Source organism: Phyllostomus hastatus, unplaced genomic scaffold (assembly GCF_019186645.2).
Source record: "Phyllostomus hastatus isolate PE091 unplaced genomic scaffold, TTU_PhHast_1.1 phas_scaffold_93, whole genome shotgun sequence".
Taxonomy (NCBI): domain Eukaryota; kingdom Metazoa; phylum Chordata; class Mammalia; order Chiroptera; family Phyllostomidae; genus Phyllostomus; species Phyllostomus hastatus.
This window is the reverse complement of record NW_025334042.1, coordinates 15,422,459-15,444,175: the sequence shown is the minus strand read 5'-3', so window position 1 is coordinate 15,444,175 and position 21,717 is coordinate 15,422,459. Positions and strand designations below refer to the sequence as shown.

Sequence of the window (21,717 nt, the reverse complement as noted above, 5' to 3'; positions counted from 1 at the left end):
GTTTCTCTCTCTCTCTCCCACTTCCTCTCTCTCTAAATGATCAATAAAAATATATCCTCAGGTGAGGATTTAAAAAAAGAAAATTAATGTCATTGTTTTAAAAACTTAAAATTTTCTTATTTAAAATTTTTGTATTTTTCTTTTAGATAAGTTTAAAATCTAAATCCAAAAGAACAAAAATCTAAAAATCTCATTCTCCAAGGGTAATCCTTGTTAACATGTTTTTTTTATGCATAGACAATATACTTTTTTAACGAAATGGAATCATCCTTTACACATTTTTTACACTTACATTGATACTATTTTTAAAACCATTTTTTTAGCTTAATATACTTTGTCATGTAATTGCATCTATACATATTTTATCCTCACTTGAGGACATTTTTTATTGCTTTTAGAGAGAGAGAAACATCGAAGTGAAAGAGAGAAACATCGATTAGTTGCCTCCTGTATGTGACTGGACCTGGGACTGAACCTTCAGCCTAGGCATGTGCCCTGACCTGGAATCAAACCAGAAACCCTTAGGTTACTGGATGGTGCTCGAACCAACTGAGCCACACCAGCCAGGGCATAACATCATCTATATATTTTTAATTTAAAAGCAATATGTTGTCATTATAAAACATTTAAATATCACAGGAAAAATGTAGTAATTATAAATTCCTGTCATTCTGCTCTCCAGTGATAATCACCATGAACAGTTCTTTGTATAGTCTTTCATATCTTTTTTCCGAGGTATTCTATCCATACGCATTATATACATAGTTTTTAAAATATAATCACATTATATACGTTGTTTTCATGTTTTTACTTAACAATCGACCACAGACGTGTCAATATATGTGAACTAACCGGGCTTATTTTGATGGGGGTAGAATACAGAGGTGTCAAAACCAAGGTCTTGATGGATGTTTGAATTGTTTCTAGTTTTTCTTTCTTTTTACAAAAATTTTATTTTAATCATTGTTCAAGTACATTTTTCTGTCCTTTACTCTCATTCCAGCCCACCCACCCATCCCTCCCCACCTCCCTTCCATTTTCACCTTGCCCCTAGTTTTTGTCCATGTGTCCTTTATATTTGTTCCTGTAAACCCTTCCCATTCACCCCTGAAATTCCCTTCCCTCTCCCCTCTGGTCACTGTCAGCCTGTCCTCTATTTCAGTGTCTTTGATTATATTTTGCTTGTTTCTTTGTTTTGTTGTTTAGGTTCCTGTTAAAGGTGAGATCATATGGTATTTGTCTTTCACTGCCTGGCTTATTTCGCTCAGCATAATGCTTTCCAGCTCCATCCATGCTGTTGCAAAGGGTAGGAGCTCCTTCTTTCTTTCTGCTGCATAGAATTCCATTGTGTAAATTTACCATAGTTTTTTGATCCACTCATTTACTGATAGGCATCTAGGTTGCTTCCAGCACTTGGCTATTATAAATTGTGCTGCTATGAACATTGGAGTCCATAGGTTCTTTTGGATTGGTGTTTCAGTGTTCTTAAGATATAGTCCCAGCAGTGGAATTGCTGGGTCAAAAGGCAGATCCATTTTTAGTTTTCTGAGGAAGTTCCATACTGTTTTCCATAGTGGTTGTACCAGTCTGCAGTCCCACCAACAGTGCACTAGGGTCGCCTTTTCTCCACAACCTCTCCAACACTTGTTGTTTGTTGCTTTGTTCATGATGGCCATTCTGACCAGTGTGAAGTGGTATCTCACTGTGGTTTTAATTTGCATCTCTCTGATAGCTAGTGATATTGAACACCTTTTCATGTGTCTCTGGATCCTCTGGATCCTCCTTGGAGAAGTGTCTGTTCATGTCCTTTGCCCATTTTTTAATTAGGTTGCTTGTCTTCTTAGAGTGCAGTCCTGTAAGTTCTTTATATATTTTGGAGATTAAACCCTTGTCTGAGGTATCATTGGCAAATATGTTTTCCCATACAGTTGTTTCTCTTTTTATATACACACCTCTTCAGCAAACATCTTTCAGTGCTTAAGCAAGGGTTGTAAAATGAATACCTAGCACTGGAGTTGTTGATACAAAGTACAAATGGTATGGACATTTAAATTTTTAATGGAATTGTCCTCTAGAAAGCCTCTGTTGGTGTACAGTATTCCCTTCATTGTAGAGAGCGCCTCACAACATCCTTCTCTCGGTGGATTCTGGTTTCGGGCTTCATGGGCTTTCACCAGAGAGACCAGCTAACTATTTCAGGTAGATTTTTATCACAAGCCAGAGTTTTTTAATCTTTTTAATATTAGAAAATAATATTTATTTTCCTTTAGGCAAAGAAGTAAAAAGAAGGAAACCAGATAATGCAATATTGCTTCCCCCTCTTTGACCTCACAATTTTTAAAAATATATTAAACATGGTTTAAAAGTGACAACAATCTAGAATACAGAATGAAAAATGAGAGCCTTCTGCCTTTCAGTTTCTTTCTCCAAAATAACCACTCTTCATACTTTTGTGTCATTCCTTCTAGCAAAAAAAATTCTATGTATAGATGCACAACTTCAGCTCTAGCCCAGTTGTATGACTTTCCTTAATTATTTAAAATATGTCTCCCAAACGCTGGTGTCCGTAGACATAGCGGCTTGCACTTCAGTTGGGTAAAGATGGGCTCTGTAGTCAAACAATTTGATGACTAAGGTATAGCCTCTTGATACTGAATTGCAGGAACACGACTAAGAAATTTCTCACATGACAGAGAACAACCATGGTCTCATTTAATCTCATCAGAGATCCTCCATTTGGTATGATTAGATATCAAATATAGTCTTTGTTTGTTTGACTCCCTGGGTTGTAAATATTTTGTATCTTTAACATTCTTATCAGCACACACGATTTATACCATGTTACCTGAATTAAGCAAAGTACTTGTAGGTCTGAGAGACTTACTTTACAATTCTTTAAAGGGAGACCCATATTTATGATTTTATGTAATCCTTTCTAAAACAAGCTTGTTTCCATAATAGCTCAGCAGCTCGGTATATGTATATTTCATTACACAATAGGGAACACTCATATATATATATATCTAACTTAGCATCTTTCACTTAAAACATCTTGAAAGCCCTTCCATATCAGGATATAGTGGAGCTATAAAGGAAGATAGTCTTTAACTCAGGGGTAGATTTTTAAAGTTAAGGAATTGTTCTGCACTCTTTGTAGCCTGTGGCCAGCCCCATTGTCTTATGCCATTGATTTCTGAGGACAGGGGGTCCAAGGTATTGGAACGCTAAACCATCACACCCAGACTGAGATCCCCTCACACAGTCTCACTGTGTGACATTCCTCAATGGCACAACTCTTGATGTCAACACTAAATTTTGTTTTTCTCTCTATAGTTTCCCTCCTCCCAGTCACCATCCATGCATGTGGATGGCTGAAGAACAAATGCCTTCTCAGGCTGCTGGATGAGGTCTCAGCATTTCTTTTCCCTTGCATCCCTTGCACCCTGCCCGCTGATGTCTTCTATTTCCACTCCAGGGGAAGCCATATGTCTTTGACCGTGTGTTCCCCCCAAACACGACTCAGGAGCAAGTTTACCATGCGTGTGCCATGCAGATTGTCAAAGGTAATGGCTGTAGTTTTTTAATGTGTTTTTTCAGGCTCCCTGTTCCCTGCCCCAGCTCTTTCCACCAATGCTCTTTCTCCACCATCTCTTCCAGATGTCCTTGCTGGCTACAACGGCACCATATTTGCTTATGGACAGACATCCTCAGGGAAAACACATACCATGGAGGTGAGGGCTCTGACTTCCATGGAGGGTGAGAGGCTGGGAGTGTTAATGGGAGAACAGGAAATCCCATCAAGGGAAGAGCTAGGAATCAAGGGCTGCCTGGTGCAGAGGTCACTGGGTCCAAGGATGAACTGAGGGGTAACAATCTAATGCAAGTTTAATGCAGTCCCTTCAGCCTGCTGTAGTTTACCCTCCTTTCCACTACTCCAGTTTTCTTCTTTTGATCTGGAAAAGCAGCAGCAGTGAAAGTTCAAAGGGTCACTCAGTTCTGCCCTGCTTCCACAAAAAGTTAGACAAGACAGTGACCATCTCCCAGCGTAGGATGGCTCCCATCACCTATCACCTTTGTATTCAACTGCATGCCTCTGAGTTGTCTCATTCTGCCTGAACCCCAGCTTTATTCTGGAATACCCTTACTCCCCAGGGAAAGCTGCACGACCCCCAGCTGATGGGAATCATTCCTCGAATTGCCCGAGATATCTTCAACCACATCTACTCCATGGATGAGAACCTTGAGTTCCACATCAAGGTGATCAGGGCATGGCCCTGGGTGCCCTCAGATGGGGACTGGGTGGGGAATGAACTCACTGAGATCCTGGGCACCCCAACTTACTCTTCCCTCTGGTACCTTAGTCCTTCTTCCCTAAGATACTCTCTTCTCCTCCCACTACCACTGGGGGAGCAGGTCACATTAGCTTGAGATTCCTTAAGAGAGGCCCTCTTAACTTCATACTCCTCCTTTCTCCCTAACCAGGTTTCTTACTTTGAGATTTACCTGGACAAAATCCGTGACCTTCTGGATGGTGAGTGGGGGTGTGAGGAGGGCAAGGAAAAGAAAGATCACATTGCTCTTGGGTTTAGGTACCGTTTGACAAGAGAAGCGGAGGGCACATGAGGGCCCATACATCCATACTCAAGTCCCTTGCCTCCAGTCACCAAGATTTCCAAAAACCGAGAGGGTCAAAGGAGGAACTTAGATGTGCAGACCTATCTGTAAATAACCTGAGATGGGCTGGACCCCTGGAGCTGTGATCCTGGAGGAGAAACTGCAGGAAGTTTAGGCTTCACAGGGGTCTTCTTCCCTTTTGTACATAGAAGAAACCACCATCTGAGTGGGCTGCAGGGTGCAGGGGTTGGTGGGGCGCGGAGGGGGAAGTGCTGGCCTTCCTCATCTGTGTTGTCTGATTCAGTGACCAAGACAAATCTGTCTGTGCACGAGGACAAGAATCGGGTGCCATTTGTCAAGGTGAGAGGGGACAGGGGCACCCAGTATATTTTGAGTGTGGGTATGGGGGTAGGGAGGACTGTGACCTAGAAGCTGAGGGTGGGTCTTTTGGAGGGGTGATATGTGCCAAGGGGCTGGGGAGAGTTTGGGCCTTGGAAAGGACATTGTCTGGAAAGGCCATTCTGTCAGGTGTGTAGGTAATCGAATTTGCAGGTCAAAGTTCATGGGCTGTCGTCCATTCGCCCCCTGCAGGGTTGTACTGAACGCTTTGTGTCCAGTCCGGAGGAGATTTTAGATGTGATTGATGAGGGGAAATCGAATCGTCATGTGGCTGTCACCAGTGAGTGGGGATATGAGACTTTTGAGTCTGGGGTCCACCTCCCCTCTGTGCCTTTGGGGATTGAAAGACTCAAAAGAGAGCAAGGGAAGACCATCCTCCAGAGGAGAAGGGACCCTGTTTCTGTGACCCTGCTGCCTGGGAAATGTAGTTGCGGGACCCTCTCTCTCAATGGGCGGGGTAGCGGTCAGGGGAAGCCAGGCTGAGGGCTTCAGTCTGTCGGGCTGGTATCAGGACTCTCTCTGCCTTCCTCCGGCAGACATGAATGAACACAGCTCTCGCAGCCACAGCATCTTCCTTATCAACATCAAGCAGGAGAACATGGAGACTGAGCAGAAGCTCAGTGGGAAGCTGTATTTGGTGGACCTGGCTGGGAGTGAGAAGGTTGTGGGTCTTGGGCAGGGAGGGAGGGGGTTGGTGAGGGAAGGAAGCCTTGGAAAGAGGTGGCCTTTTTAAAAAATCAAAGTAACTTTTTTTCATTGAGACATAATTCACGTTCCATAAAGTTCACCATTTAAGAGGTGCAATTGAGTGGTTTGGGGGACATTTGCAATGTTGTGCAACCATCACCCCCAATTCCAGAACATTTTCATCACCCATTAACAGTCACTCCTGTCCTCCCCTCCCCCATCCCCTGGCAGCCGCTAATCTGCTTTCTGTCTCTATGGATTTTCCTTTTTTGGACATTTCATGTAAATGGGATCATATAATATGTATGATGTGTAGGTGGGAGGGGGTGGATTCGGCAAAAGAGTTTAGGGAGATAGAGAAAGGGCCTTCTCTGTCTCCTTTACCTCCCCTCTTTGAAAGCTCCTACGTGGAGGGGGGTAGTGAGAGCCCTCTCCCTGTGCAGTGGCTTGTGACACACTTGTCCCTGAATGCCCTGGTAGGTCAGCAAGACCGGAGCAGAGGGAGCAGTGCTGGACGAGGCAAAGAATATCAACAAGTCACTGTCTGCTCTAGGGAACGTGATCTCTGCCCTGGCTGAGGGCACCGTGAGTGTTCCTTGGGTCCTCTCGCCCTCAAGTTCCCCCTCATGCTGCCATCTAACCATGCCCCTACTCATGGATTGCCCGATTTCTAGCCCAGCCCTGTCCTTTCTGATTCCCCTGTTACATTTATTTTTCTAATTCACTTCTCCCTCCTCCCCCCAGAAAAGCTATGTTCCGTATCGTGACAGCAAAATGACTCGGATTCTCCAGGACTCTCTGGGAGGAAACTGCCGCACAACTATGTTCATTTGCTGCTCACCATCCAGCTACAATGATGCAGAGACCAAGTCCACCCTGATGTTTGGGCAGCGGTCAGTAGCAGGGTCCCCAGCCCCCTGCCCAGCCCCTGCTGCTCTCTCCCCTCAGCGTCAGGCAAGCCGTAATGGAGGTCTCATCACCTTGTTCCCTTCTCCTCACGCAGGGCAAAGACCATTAAGAACACTGCTTCAGTGAATCTGGAATTGACAGCTGAGCAGTGGAAGAAGAAATATGAGAAGGAGAAGGAGAAGACAAAGGCTCAGAGGGAAACCATTGCAAAGCTAGAGGCTGAACTGAGCCGCTGGCGCAATGGTTAGAGAGGAGTCTTGGCATGACAAGTGGTGGGAGGAGGAGGGGGCTTAGGGAGCCAGCAAGAGCCCTGCCTGGGGTGACACTTAAGGGCAGTTCGGTCCCAAGGAGGGCTGTGTTTCTGGAGGCGAGCAATGGAGCAGTCATGAGGGAAAGGGAGAGGGCCTGACTACCATATCCCCCCACCCTTGAAAAGGTCCACTTAGCAAGTGAAACCGAGGCCTGGAGGTCTTGGTGTTGAGCAGTGAGGGAGGAAGGACTGGTGGGTGCAGCTTTCCCTTCTTCCAACCCTCACCTTGTTCTGCCCCTTTCCCAGGAGAGAACGTGCCTGAGACTGAGCGCCTGGCTGGGGAGGATGCAGTGCTGGGAGCTGAGCTCTGCGAGGAGACTCCTCTGAACGACAACTCCTCCATCGTGGTGCGCATCGCACCTGAGGAACGGCAGAAATACGAGGAGGAGATCCGCCGCCTCTACAAGCAGCTTGATGACAAGGTGGGGGCAGTCAGGCAGGGCACAGAGATGAGCCCTGTGGAATGAGAAGAGAGACTTAACAAATTAGCTTAGACTGCCCTGGTCTGATTTTAAAAGGGGTAAATGTTCATTACTGAAAATGTGGAAGATAAATAAAAGTACATAGAAGGCAATTAAAATCATCCATCACCCCACCGTTCGGAAATACTGCTATTAACGTTTTGCTTTTCCCTGTGCATACACTGTGCAGCTGAGATGTACCGTGTATGTAACTTTGCATTTGACTTTTTTCATTCAATATCATATAATGAGCAATTTCATACTTGGTTAACAATTCTTTGTAAAAGCATTTTTAAGTGGCTGTCTAACAGTCTGTTTATCAAAATGTATTTAACCATTCACTTATCACAGGGCTTCTAGTTTTCTTGGTTGTGTCTGTTTTTGCTATTATAAATAATTAACTTTATTGAAAGAACTACCTGCCTCTTGTGCATAAGATTTTGCTTTTCAATGATTTGATTAGGATGGAGTGCTAGAGCAGGATTTCTAGGTTGAAGGATATGAATATTTTAAGGATTTTTCTATGTATTGTCCAGGTTATACCAACTTCCAGCAAGAAAGGAACTTTAAAATGAGGGCAGGAGTTGAGGAAAGAAGTGGAGGAAAAGATGTCTTTTTAGGATATGGGTTTTTTTTTTAACTCAAAACATAAATTATCTGAATTTTATTAGGATCCTATTTCTCCCTCAACCCCGTGAGTCTAGACCAGCAGGACTAGCTTCCCTTCCTTCCATCTTTCCCCATTGCCTCCCACAGGACGATGAGATCAACCAGCAGAGCCAGCTCATAGAGAAACTCAAGCAGCAGATGCTGGACCAGGAAGAGGTAATGGGGAAGAGGGCCAGACATGAGAGGAGGGGTGTGTCCATCCCTGGAAGGCATAGAAAGGACCTTATTACAATCGGATGGGAGAAGGGTCATTCTGCTAGGGTTTAGTCACCCTCAAAACTGTAGAGGTCTGGGCACTTAATTAGGGCTTTGCCTAAAGCACAGATTATGGCATCTAGGTGCTTCTTCATTCTGTTGCCCTATTTCTTTTCTTTTTTTAAAAAAGATTTTATTTATGTTTTAGAGAGAGGGGAGGGGGGAGGAAGAGAAGGAGAGAAACATCGATGTGTGGTGCAAGAGAAACATCAACTGGTTGCCTTTCGCACGCCCCCAGGTGACCTTTCAGTTCACAGGCCTTCCTCAGGCCGCTGAGCCACTCAGCGCTGTTGCCCTATTTCTAAGAAGCCTAAAGCCCACTTCCTCTTGACTCTTACTTTGGGCCTTGCCTCTCTCCTAGAGCTATGCCTGGGTGGGGGCGCTCAGCTTCCCGAGAGCAGGGGCCACAGAAGTGGTCATCGGCAGCAGACCCCGTCACATGCCTCCTCTCTCCCTTAAAGCTGCTGGTGTCCACTCGAGGAGATAACGAGAAGGTCCAGCGGGAGCTGAGCCACCTGCAGTCAGAGAATGACGCCGCCAAGGACGAAGTGAAGGAAGTGCTGCAGGCCTTGGAGGAGCTGGCTGTGAACTACGACCAGAAGTCTCAGGAAGTGGAGGAAAAGAGCCAGCAGAACCAGCTTCTGGTGGATGAGCTGTCTCAGAAGGTGGTGAGTGTCCGACTGGGGTCCAAGAGCTCCCTGGCCACAGAACATGCTCCACTGTGCATGACCATTGTGCTTGCACCTTTGCGCTGCTGTTCCATATGTTATGAGACCCTCCCATAGCTGCTCACTGCACTTTGCCCTCCTGACCCTTCTCTCTTCCAGGCCCTTCTGCAGGGCCTGCATTCTCTTCACGGCAGCCATCAGAGTCATGCATGAAGGGAGAGGCTTCTGCCTGGGCTGGGCAGGGGAGCAGGAAGAGGGTGGTGGGATGACCTGAGGGGCTGTCCCCAGGCCACCATGCTGTCCCTGGAGTCTGAGTTGCAGCGGCTACAGGAGGTCAGTGGACACCAGCGAAAGCGAATTGCTGAGGTGCTGAATGGGCTGATGAAGGACCTGAGTGAGTTCAGCGTCATCGTGGGCAACGGGGAGATTAAGCTGGTGAGTGGGAAAGAGGCAGCAGTTTTGTTCAGGTCATTTTTATTCTGGACATTGATGGGAAATGCAAGATGGGAGAGCTCAGGCCCTCAGGGACAATGAAAATGGGGGGCTGAGATCCGGGAAACATGCTAACTAGACCCAGGAAAACAAGCAGAGGTTTGCATAAACTCAACTGAAAATACACCTTTTAAAGTATGCTGAATACAGAAGCAATGGAGGAGCACACAAGATCTTGCTCCCTGGCATACGTGGTCAGTTTGGCTCAAATAAACACTTATTAAAATTCTCTTTGAAAAAAAAAAAAGTAGCAATGGAGACGTAGTTATAGCAGGATTTAGAGAGGGGGGCACAGAGTTAGAAATGATATGTGCAAATCTGTGGCAGAGACAACACCCACTAGGTGATCAAGCAGAACAGTTTGCAAAAGAAAATCATATTCCTTTTAAGATGGAAGAGGGTGACTGTTGGAATTGGACCTTTAAGTACAGATAGAGGGATTTAGTGTGAAGTGCCAGGTGATAGAGAGCTGCTAAAAGTTGTTCAGAGAATACCTGTCCCACCTGAGTCCCTGGGCACGTGGGTGTGTGCGGGAATAGGCGGAGTAGGAGGGAGTGGACAGAAGCTTTCCTGCAGTGGAGCACCTCTTCTGTCCCTGGCTCCCCGCAGCCGGTGGAGATCAGCGGGGCCATCGAGGAGGAGTTCACTGTGGCCCGACTCTATATCAGCAAAATCAAATCAGAGGTCAAGTCTGTGGTCAAGCGGTGCCGGCAGCTGGAGAACCTCCAGGTCGAATGTCATCGCAAGATGGAAGTGACTGGGCGGGAGCTCTCATCCTGCCAGCTGCTCATCTCTCAGGTGAGCACCACAGGAGAAGGTGGGCGACTCTGTGGTTATGAGATGCAACTCCTAGCACCTACCTCTATGTCAAGGGCCTAGGGTCAACTGAAGTCAAGGACAGAAGAGTTTGGGTTAGCAGGGGAGGGTCTAGGCCAGAGAAGTGAAGGGTGCAGGGGGGATACTGGCCTCTGAGCTGATGGGGTCTAAAGAAAGGCTCTCTCTAGAAGCATTGCTCCTGACTTTGCATCCTCTTGGAAGACATAGTAGGAGCAGAGGGCCTGGGAGAGAGCAGGAGTTTGCAGAGGTCTTTGGTGGCCTTGGCTCCATTCATCTTCTTCTTCTCACCAACCCTTCCCCCACCAGCACGAGGCCAAGATCCGCTCTCTCACAGAGTACATGCAGAGCGTGGAGCTAAAGAAGCGGCACCTGGAAGAGTCCTATGACTCCCTGAGTGATGAGCTGGCCAAGCTCCAGGCCCAGGGTGAGGCCTCCTTAAACCTCCAACCCATCTATCCTGAGATCTGAGATCCCAGAGCGTCAGGGAGGGAGGGTGACAAACATTGAAAGAAACCATTCGACAGCACCCCCCTGCCCCCGCAGCATGAGACTAAAATCATGGAGACCAACTTACATGCTACTTAGCAAGCTTTTGCATGTAGCTTATTGTGCATGAACCATAAACACTCCATTGTCCTCTGTCCCTGCTGTATCAAATTGGACTGTCCTAATCCAGAAGGACTTCCCTGTGTGGGCCCATTCTGGGTAGATGTCCCCTGCCTTGCCTGGAGGGCTGGTCACCACGTGAAGTTCTTCCTGGTGGAGGTAGGTGTGGTGTAAGCTGTTTTTCCCTCTTTTAGAAACTGTGCACGAAGTGGCCCTGAAGGACAAAGAGCCAGACACACAGGATGCAGATGAAGTGAAGGCGAGTGGGGAAGGAGTAGGGACAACTGGGGCCTGGCAGGGCTGTGCTGGCCCTCACTGGGCTGGTGCTGGGGAGTCTGGCTTTGAATGTGGGGTGTTGTTTTCAGAAGGCCCTGGAGCTGCAAATGGAGAGTCACCGGGAGGCCCATCACCGGCAGCTGGCCAGGCTTCGGGATGAGATCAATGAGAAGCAGAAGACCATTGATGAGCTCAAAGAGTAAGTTTCCAAGGGTGGTCCTGGTCTCCACCCGGACCTCTGGCTCAGCTTTGCCCACTCACATGCTCCCTCTTGGCCCAGGATCTTAGTCTTTAACTTCCATGTGTCATTCCCCCAACTGTGACATGATTTTGCAGCCCAGCTCAAGGAGGTACAAGGAGTAAGGCCCAGTCCTTCAGGTTCTTATGACCAGATAGTTCAGGGTCCCTTACTTTGTCATGGAAACAGTGGCCTGAGTCTGCCTGTGATATTTGAAGGGAGATGCATCAATTCTAACTGGACTCATACAAGAGGGAAAATGCTTGAGAAGCTGGTCTTCCCTTTCTCCATCATTCGCATTCTTTATTTCTCTCCATACCGCTTGCCCTCTGCAGCCTGAATCAGAAGCTCCAGTTAGAGCTAGAGAAGCTTCAGGCAGACTACGAGAAGCTGAAGAACGAAGAACATGAGAAGAGCACCAAACTCCAGGAGCTGACGTGAGTGCCCGGGTCCGCCTGCACACCGGCGGCCCCACAGGCCCAGGCTGATTCTCCAGCCACCCCTGCAGAAGCCGGATGCAATGTAGATGTGAATGTGATGATCATAGGAAGCAGAGGCCTCACCAGAATAATTTGATGGGATGGGGAAGGGAAAATAAAAAAGGAAACTTTCAGAAATGCCCTCTCTTGAATATTAGCTGACATGGAGAGATGTGTGTGTAAAAAGCAGGTTACAAGGCAGTATGAGCAGCCTGATCCCATAAAGTGTATGTGGGATGCACATGCCTAGAAAAAAGAGTGTGGAAAGGTGGACATCACAATGTTAATGGTGGTTTGATCTGTAAGTAGTAGAATCATGAGCTTTTTATGAAACTCACCTTCCTTATCTTTTGTTTTCCTTTTCTAATTTCTGCATAGTGAAGGTGGGTAACTTGTATGATAAGTAATAAAGAAATGGAAAAGGGATGGAGGGGGGAGGAGAGTCCTGAGAGAGTCTTCTGCTTCCCTCTTCCTCCAGATTTCTGTACGAGCGGCACGAGCAGTCCAAGCAGGACCTCAAGGGTCTGGAGGAGACAGTTGTGAGTAGTTTCCGTCTGTGCTGAGTTAGCAGGGTGGGCGCCTCACCTCCTCCCTCGGGCCCTCTGCAGAGTCAGTCTGTAGCGCCAGCAGGACACACCTTTTCCTGAAGGATGAGTGACTCACCTGACTGGATAGACCGAAGGTTCCAGGAATTTCAGAGTGAAAATGTTGGCCTGGTATTCAGCTACCCCAGTCTTTTATCCTTCTTTCCAGGCCCGGGAACTCCAGACCCTCCACAACCTTCGCAAGCTGTTCGTTCAAGACGTCACGACTCGAGTCAAGAAAGTGAGTGCAGTCCTCGCTTGGGTTCTTCCCAGCCCCATCTGCTCCTCCCATTCTCAGGTCCCTCCAGCCCTTTGGCCTGATGTCAGCTGGCTGGGCCTGGTCTTGGTGGGTCCTGTCTGGCTTCGGGACAGCCACATCTTCCCTCTGTCTTTACTCAGAGTGCAGAGATGGAGCCCGAGGACAGTGGGGGGATTCATTCCCAAAAGCAGAAGATTTCCTTTCTTGAGAACAACCTGGAACAGCTTACAAAGGTTCACAAACAGGTAAGAATGGGGGGTGGGGTGAAGAGAACTCCCGAGGCCAGGTGCCTGGGACCCCAAATCCTCAGAGGCCCCTTGGATTTAGGAAAATCTACTTGCATGTTTCCCGTACTTTTCCCACTAATCCCTTCCCTATTCCATATTTGGTTCCACTTCTACCTGGTTCTTTGTCCCATGCATGTTTTCCCTTCTCAGTGCTCCCAACCTGCCTCTGCTGAAGTGGGACCCCCAGGCCCACGTTGTCGGAGGGGAAGGTTGGAGCTGGTGGAGGTTTCAGAAGCACAGGGTTATAACTGTACACAAGGAATATGGGTCAGACTTTAGCCAAAGATAGAAAGCAGCAAGACGAGAAGAAGCCAGGAAAGTTGAGCTTTCTCTCACGGGCAGAACTCCATCTGCCTAGGCCTGAGGCAGGCATGCGGAGAAATTCAGTGGTGTCCTCCAGATGGCCAGACAGCCCCTGGTCAGGGCCAGGCAAAACTCCTGTGTGTTAAGTTACTGCCTCTCTGTCCCCCTCCTCCTCCTTGCTGCTGCGGTTCCTTAGGTGGATGACTGGGTTTCAAAGGTAGGGGCGGGGAGGTGGATGGGGCAGTCTGAAGGAGTCTGGACAGGAAATGTTTGGTGCAGACAGAGCCAAATAGCTGAGCCTTGAAGACAGGTGCCACGGTGTCAAGTGGCTCTCTTAACTGATTCATAAGATAAACCCCAACCTGTACTTCATTCTCCTCCTTTGAAATCCACTTGAACATTGCATTTAAACTTATATTCTCGCTAAACTGGACCTTAAACTCATTTTCCTCCCAGTTACACTGCCCAGCATATATAGTAAATACACAATACATTATTGTTTTTTATAGTGACAAAAATCCCAGAACTGCAGCCCAGTGATAGCCTGAAGGGTTTATTTGTTTTATTTGGGCTTGCAGAGAACTTTCCTACCATTTCTTTCCCTTTGCTTATTATAAAACAGTATAACAACATTATAGGAAAGTTGAAAGATGGGGAAGAATCATTTGTTATCAGTTCTGCCATTCTTCACAGTTTCTGTGCGTTCATTTTCCTTCTCTATCTAAATGCATATTATATCGCCTTTCCCCCAATTATTTTATTGTGCTAAAATACACATAACATAAAATTGACCACCTTGGTCACTTTTAAGTGTACATTTGCTGGTATTAAATACACTGGTAATGCCGTGCGGCCATCATCACCATCCGTCTCCAGAGCTCTTCTCGTCTTGTAGACCTGAAACTCCGTCCCTTAAACAGGAACTCTTCCCCTCATCCCCCCAGCCCTGGCTCCTACATTCCACTTCCTATCTCTGACTCTGACTACTGCAACTACCTGGTCAAAGCAGGGTCACAGTAGTTGTCCTTTGGTGACTGGTTTCTTTCACTTAGCATAATGTCCCCCACATTCATGCATGTCATGGCAACTGCTAGGAAACCACAGGCTGTTTCCTTACCCCCAACTGAAGCTTCTGTCTCTGCTCCAAATCCCAAAGCCAAAAGGTACTCACTAATAGCATAGAGAACTCCTCAAAGTTCCCTACCTTAGCAGACCTGAGGCTAGAGAGGAAAATGAGAGAGATGGAAAAACTCCTCCATTAGCCAAATCTCAAATAGCCAGGGCTACAGCCCTATTACTAATTAAGCAAAGCTATTGTCCCAGCAAAACACTGTTTATAATCTGTAAATTGTCCAAAATTAAAGGGGCACAGAAGTGTTTCTAGCTCTGCCCTTCCTCCCAGCATTCCCAGCTACACTGACTTCCCTGCTGTCTTCCACGGCCAGCTCCTTTGGTAATCCATAGTACCCCAGTCACACGCGTGAGACCCTGTAAAAAGATCAGGACGTCTCTTCTGGCTGCAGGGTGGTTGCTACCCCACAGTAGTTTAATTTAAATGGGGGAGGGACAGCTAAGAAAATCTTTGACTGTGAAGGTAATGAGCACAAATGTTTGTGAACCTCAAACATTTTCTTTCCTTCCTGTGGGGCATCATGTGTATGTGTGGGGATGGGCGTGAGGTGGGAGCTCCTGGATTCCAGCTTCTGCTCCTGCTCTGCACTGTACCCCACCTGCTCTCAATGCCATGTCCACCCTCTGGACTGCCACTGTGCTCTTGCTGCCTTGCCCTGCCCTGTGCATGCCCATAAAGCCATCTCTGAGTGAGGGGCACCTCATCCCCATGGTCACCCTGGGGCTGTTGGTTTGGCACAAGCTGTAAGATATGGGGTGGGGCGGGTCGAGGCCAGGAGGAGACTGGGACAGGGTGCTATAACAAGAGTTCTGGGCTACAGTGGAGTTGGCACGTTTTGCTGCCCAGAAAACAGTGTGACTTTGTATAATGCCTGACCGTCATTTGCTCAGGGAGAAGAAAGAACTAGCTAAGACAGCAAGTTTGGTAAAGGGAATGAGGTTTTCGAGGAAACAACATGGTCTCTGCCTTCTCTGATGTGATTTTTCTTCCTTCTTTCTCACCACTGGCACCCCACACCCCGCTGCTGGCTCCATCTTGGGTCACTGGCCTTGCTTTCCACCTCTTCCCTGGTGCTCACCCTGCAGCTGGTACGTGACAATGCAGATTTGCGTTGTGAGCTTCCTAAATTGGAAAAACGACTTAGGGCTACGGCTGAGAGAGTTAAGGCCCTGGAGGGTGCACTGAAGGAGGCCAAGGAGGGCGCCATGAAGGACAAGCGCCGGTACCAGCAGGAGGTGGACCGCATCAAGGAGGCCGTTCGGTACAAGAGCTCCGGCAAGAGGGGCCACTCTGCCCAGATCGGTGAGTGGGGAGTGGAGGACAGCAGGCAAGGTGCGGTTACCACCTAGGGCAATTCAGCGAATTCCTGAGTGTCAAGTAACTAGATTACTGCTTTCTTTCTCTACCTGCCCCATCATCACCCCCCTCCCCAAATAAAAGTGAATTGTCTTATAAGCAACTCAGTTCAACTCCAACTACTAAATGGGACCTCAGGGACCAAGGCAACTGCAGAGTAACAAGCCTCCTCAGGGTCATTTTCCTGTCTTTGTCACAGCCAAACCCGTCCGGCCTGGCCACTACCCAGCGTCCTCACCCACCAACCCCTATGGCACCCGGAGTCCCGAGTGCATCAGTTACACCAACAGCCTCTTCCAGAACTACCAGAATCTGTACCTGCAGGCGGCGCCGGGCTCCACCTCAGATATGTAGTAAGTGACTGTGGGTGAGGGTGGAGCCCCAGCCAAGGCTCTCTGTACTTTATAAGGCATAAGGTTGGGTCAGTTAATTGGGTGAGACAACTTTTTCTAAGTAGCTTCATTGATTCTTTCTTGTTAATCCATAGAAAGTGGGCATTGCCTACCAAGCCTGTGACCATTTTTGTTTTCTATTCTCTGGGGAGGAGAGGGATGGCTCCATCCCTGAGGGTGTGTGGGTGTGTCCTAGGCATAGTGGAGGGGGCGGTGCCAGAGGCTGCATCTCTCTCCTTTGCTCCATCCAGCTTTGCAAACTCCTGTGCCAGCAGTGGAGCCATGTCTTCTGGCGGCCCCTTGGCTTCCTACCAGAAGGCCAACATGGACAATGGTGAGTGAGAAAGATGGGGCACAGCCTTTAGGATCCCCAGGACATGTTGAAAAGTATAAGAAGAGTGACCCTGTACCTACAGTTTGAACACTGCTCATCTGTCAGGGTCTTGGCCTCTTCTAAGTAGATTCCTCCTATTACTGTGCCTGTCCCCACCCTTCCCCTCCTTACCCCTTCCCCTCTCCTTTGTGAGGGATCAGGGAGGCTTTTTCCCAAGACAAAACAATGCTGCAGCATTGGGTGGTTGTAGATGGAGTGCCAGAGACTCGGAGGGCAGCTGTCTCCAAAGATTGTTACCAGTCCCTCTAAGGGGTTTGGATGAGACAGGTTGGGGGAGACTGCTACTAATGCCCAGTCTCTTTTTCCTTCTTCTAATCCTGCCTTCCCAATGATGATCTCTTCAGGAAATGCCACAGATATCAACGACAATAGGTACACCAGTCCCCACTGCTCTCGGGTTCTCTGGGTGGGACCAGAAGAAATTATTAAATTTCCCTCATGCCCTAGTTAGAGATTCCCTGGAGCCTTCTGGGGAAGGAGGAGGAAATGAAAATCTGTCTTGTGTGCCATCGCTGTTGTCCAGGAGATCCTGTCCTTCCCCTGCCTCTGTGCAGAATGCCACCCCCTCCTCCAGCCCCATCTGTGGCTTCTCCCCATTCCAGTTATGGGCCTGGGGAAATGCCACAGACACCTGAGGCCCTGGTTTCTCTCCTGCCTCTGGGAACTCCGTAACCTTGGGCAAGTCAGCTCCATCCCTCTGGCCTTGCTTTTCCCTCTAGTCCTGTAAAATCTGAATAGTCCCTGCCCTTCATTATCTCACAGGAATGCCATGAGAGCAAAGTGAAAGGAATGCTTTCATTTATACAGAGCTGACAGTGCTGTGATTGGCTGGGTCTCTTCTTTCAGGAGTGACCTGCCATGCGGCTATGAAGTTGAGGACCAGGCCAAGCTTTTCCCTCTCCACCAAGAGACGGCAGCCAGCTAAGCTCCCCCAAGGCTGCTGCGTACCTGCACTTTCAGGTAGCTTCAGGCCACTTCCTCTGACCAGCCTCAGGTTACCTGCTCTCTTGCCCTCACCCTCACCCTCTTTGTTTCTTCCTCTATTTCTTTTATCATATCAAAGCTTTTACTACATTGTTGTCCCTCAACTCCTGCCTTTCCCTTCTAGGGCCCATATTTGTGCTGCCCCACGTCCTCTGGACACTGACCTCCCTTCCCCGGTTATACTTTCCTTTTGGTTATAGTAGTAACAATAGTACTGCCCTTCTGCCACTAGGCGGCACTGCCACATGTCAAAAGAAGTGAGAAAGGGAGGGTGGAGCCAGAGCCACACACAGGTCTTAGAACGAAATAGATTTTAGGAGACTTTGAGAGATCATCTCAACCCTCCCTCTGCCTCCACCCTAAAATAATTTGGGTGGATGGGTATTTTCTAAGACATCTCCAGTAAAGGAGACGTTCGATTTATTCCTGCACCTGTGTCCTATGCTCCTCGTCCGTTTATTACCAGTAAGTTTTAGGAAATGCCCAGCAGTCTAACTTTTTGTTTATCCAGCTGCAGTGTTAGCACTCCTCTCTCATCTTGCCCAGGAGAGGTGGGAAACAGCTGCGTCCCCACCTCCAAGCCCCTCCCCACCCTCCCCCGCCTCAGTCCCCTGGTCCTCTCCTGCAGCAGGACAGGCACCTTCTTGGTTCTTGTGTGTCACCAAGCTTCTCACCATGGCTGCTTTAGGGCCCAGCCCTGGGTGCTGTGATCCTGTTTGGTTTCTTCGGGAAAGGATCAAGGATCCTGTGATCCTTGGGGAACTAGAAATGAAAGAACACAGCCAGTCTCTTAATGGGCTGCATCCACACGGAGCCCTCTCCAGGGGTTTTCCAGAACAGTAGGCCAGGCACACACAGGCAGAAAAGCATGAGAAGCAAAGGAGTAGGAATAGAGGAGGGGTTAGGAAGATCAGGGGTGGAGGAGGAGGGTGGGGAGGGTGGTGTCCGGTTGTTGGAATTAAAGGAACATGACTGCACACAAACCAGTCTGTACAGTGCCATGCTATTCCTGTTCGGTGGCTGGGCCGCAGTTGGGTTGCTCACAACCTCTTTCTCTTTCTCTCCAGTTTCTAAGAGGGACTGAGGCCTCTTCTCTCAGCATGCTGCAAACCTGTGGTCTCTGATGCTAACTCCCTTCCCAACCCTTGTTGTTCGACTGTACCATGTTTGATGTCTTATCTCTTTGTACTCTGTATCTATATATCAACAGCTGCTGCTATGTCTCTCTCTTCTGTCTCACTCTTTAAGTATCTAATGATGTATTTAGCAATTTCTGAGCATAGTATACCCTCCTTATTTGGGAAAATACGGAGGAGGGCGAATGTTTCTTCTTTCTCTCACATATGCGTCTCTCATATGCATAGCATTAGTCATGAAGATGATAAAAGGAAAAATGGAAGCTACAGAGCTGTGACCCTTCACACATGTACACACGCACACGCACGTGCACACACACACACACACACACACACACAAAGCCTTAAGCAGGAGAATGTCTTAGCATCATAAGAAGATACAGAAATAGATTCTTCCTCCCTCCTCTTTCACATATAGCACAGGGGAGGGTAAAATGGAGGGATTACTAAATGATATATAGAATTTTCTTCATTCACCCTTCGCCCAAACTGAGGGATTCCAGGTATGCACCCCTGCCCTTCGAAGTCTGCCTTTGGCCTCCCTCTTCCTGTTCTCCCCTGGATGGCCGAGAACATGGATTGCTCAAGGGACCACTTCCCTTTCTCCTCAAAACTCCTTTTGATGGTCTCGACCCCAGAGCTCCTGACTAGAACCTAGAGTTGTTTTCAAATATTTTGAAAGATTGAGGAGGCAGACCTTTCTGACAGTCTGACAAATGGTCGCTCATCTTTCCATGGTAGCAGTTATAGGCAAGCGTAGTCAAATGATTGCTTCTTCGGGTTTGAGGGTGAACAGCCTGGGGAATTCATAAGTATATTTTGCCGTGGGGATGTGCTGGGTTCCTTTCTCTGTCCCATATTGGGCTGCATTTCTCCCCATCTCTACCTTTTGGTTTGGGGGCTTCCAGTTCATTGGCAAAATGTCTATCTTGAGATGCCTTCCTTTCATACTGGAGCCTGCCTTTCAACCAATATACATTTAAAAAAACTTTTTTTGGATAAAGAGTTCCTTCTATAATGTCCCCATCTGGTAAGTGCACTTTAAAGAAAGGGGCAGGGCAGGTTTTGTAGAAGTGGAGGAACCCCAGGGCATGAACCGGGGGGAGTCTTTTCTCCCAAGCCCCTCAGCCTCCATCTAATTGATAGGAGTATTGTTTTGGATACAGATGGCCTTTTCTTCCACATGGTGCTAAGGCGGTTTTCCAGGTAACTGCAGGGATAGAGAATGGTGGTCACAAGCAAGTCTAAATCCAGAAAGCATGGTGCCCAATTATTCAGTCTTACCTAGGATGGAAGAACAGGATCTCCTAGCAGTGGGTAACCATCCCCTAGTTTCTAAGTCAGGAAAGAAAGCTCAGTGTGAGTGCGAGTCAGTAAATACAGGCTGTGTTGGCCCAGGATTCCTTCAAGGGAAGAAGTCCCTTCTCTGTTGGGCCCCTTTGACAAATTAAGGAGGAATACAGGGGGAAAATGCCAGAGGGATGTGGAACAAATCCAAAGCAGTGATATTCAAACATTTTTCAAGACAAATCCTATATAGAACCCTAGTAGAAGAAATAACTAAAAGCGATACAGACCTGGGTGCTTTGCATTTTCTTTGTTTGGTGGTGAATGCTTCATTCATTTGTGGAGGAGTCCTTGAACAGTCCTAAGAGACCCTGAAGGTTCTGCAGAGTAGTTGGGAAACCACTGCTCTGAGGAAAGGAGTTCAGTCTGACTTCCCTGTCCCAAGCTTGCAACTCATAGCAAGGAGGGTGAGAGTTCGTGGATCCTATCTCCAAGACCAAATCAGGGAGGATGAAGATACCTGTGCACCTGTAGACTTGTGCTAATATTTGCCAGGAGGGCATTTAAGAATCCAGTGGGTTTTATGTAATCTTACCACCAAATGTAGCACACAAGAAAACACACAAGAAAATGTGAAGGTGTCGGGCAGATGAGGAGAGATGACAGAGGAAGCAGCCTTCTCTTTAGCAAGACATAAGAGAAATATAATACACTTACATTAACCAGAAACAACACTCACACAAAGCCTTCAGCAGAAGGTTCACTCTACATCTCTCTCCTCCTCCCCCACACCCCCACACTGCATCCCTTTCAGAGAGCCAGGGTCTCCGCGAGGGGCACCTGGCCTGCCCATTTAACAACTGCCAAAATGTTGCATGCCAGCGTGGAAGACAAACCAAACTGCACAAAACCCAGTGTGTATTTGATGTACATAAATATCTTTAAATAAAATAAATTCAGTGATGACTCGTTGGTGTTGTAAATCTTTTCCCTCCCTAGTCTCTCCTTTCCTTGCATATTATGGCATTTGACAGTGTGGTATATATTCTTCTAGATGTTTTCCTATTTTAAAAAAGATTTTATTTATTAATTTTTAGAGAGAGGGGAAAGGAGAGAGAAAAACATCAATGGATGTGCAAGAGAAACATCAATGCGTAAGAGAAACATCAATCACAACTCCCCAACTGGGGAAATTTCCTGCTACCCAGGCATGTGCCCTGGCTGGGAATCGAACCAAGCTACTGAGCCACATCAGCCAGGGCCCACATGCTTTTCTATATATTCACACACAGGTTTTGCCCCCACCCCACTTGACAATATATCGTGGGGAATCTCTTCAAGTCAATATGCATAGATTTACCTAATTAAATGTATATATTTAATATGCCTATCCTATAATTTATTCAACCATTCCACTATTGGTGGACATCTCTCTAGATTATTGGTACTCTTTAACAAAAAAATGGTATCCTGTTCTCTTCATTTCCCCCCAGACCATCACCTCAATCCCAGCATCAATTTTGTCCCTTTCTGATGAGTCTCCTGCCCCTGCCAGAAGCTCAGTTCTCTCGTCCCATGATCATCTACCACAGTCACCCTCCTGACCCCCATTTTAGAGCATACCCCTATCTGTTTTCTCTACGCATACCTCAGAGCTGCTGAGATGAATGAAGAAAACTGCACAACCAACACACTGGGGCAAC

General features: G+C 47.5%; 1 protein-coding gene across 3 annotated transcripts in view; it reads left to right on the top strand.

Moving 5' to 3' along the window:
- KIF5A (kinesin family member 5A) overlaps positions 1-20,617 on the top strand; it is a 31,737-nt gene extending 11,120 nt beyond the window's left edge. Inside the window, exons 2-30 of one of the 3 annotated variants that reach the window (XM_045829449.1) lie at positions 3,476-3,563; positions 3,658-3,731; positions 4,153-4,257; positions 4,483-4,531; positions 4,919-4,974; positions 5,206-5,293; positions 5,550-5,674; positions 6,181-6,285; positions 6,445-6,593; positions 6,704-6,852; positions 7,166-7,341; positions 8,137-8,205; positions 8,766-8,972; positions 9,261-9,407; positions 10,074-10,262; positions 10,608-10,725; positions 11,102-11,166; positions 11,276-11,382; positions 11,757-11,858; positions 12,379-12,439; positions 12,654-12,725; positions 12,884-12,988; positions 13,530-13,550; positions 15,551-15,767; positions 16,021-16,174; positions 16,465-16,547; positions 16,952-16,979; positions 17,454-17,567; positions 18,659-20,617. In XM_045829449.1, coding sequence (XP_045685405.1) covers positions 3,476-3,563; positions 3,658-3,731; positions 4,153-4,257; positions 4,483-4,531; positions 4,919-4,974; positions 5,206-5,293; positions 5,550-5,674; positions 6,181-6,285; positions 6,445-6,593; positions 6,704-6,852; positions 7,166-7,341; positions 8,137-8,205; positions 8,766-8,972; positions 9,261-9,407; positions 10,074-10,262; positions 10,608-10,725; positions 11,102-11,166; positions 11,276-11,382; positions 11,757-11,858; positions 12,379-12,439; positions 12,654-12,725; positions 12,884-12,988; positions 13,530-13,550; positions 15,551-15,767; positions 16,021-16,174; positions 16,465-16,547; positions 16,952-16,979; positions 17,454-17,532 — 2,988 coding nt within the window. In that variant the 3' untranslated portion in view covers positions 17,533-17,567; positions 18,659-20,617. Of the gene's footprint in view, positions 1-3,475; positions 3,564-3,657; positions 3,732-4,152; positions 4,258-4,482; positions 4,532-4,918; positions 4,975-5,205; positions 5,294-5,549; positions 5,675-6,180; positions 6,286-6,444; positions 6,594-6,703; positions 6,853-7,165; positions 7,342-8,136; positions 8,206-8,765; positions 8,973-9,260; positions 9,408-10,073; positions 10,263-10,607; positions 10,726-11,101; positions 11,167-11,272; positions 11,383-11,756; positions 11,859-12,378; positions 12,440-12,653; positions 12,726-12,883; positions 12,989-13,529; positions 13,551-15,550; positions 15,768-16,020; positions 16,175-16,464; positions 16,548-16,951; positions 16,980-17,453; positions 17,568-18,658 lie in introns of all 3 variants that reach the window. The other 2 variants (XM_045829447.1, XM_045829450.1) reach the window with 2 other exon arrangements.
- The last annotated feature ends 1,100 nt before the right edge of the window (positions 20,618-21,717 follow it).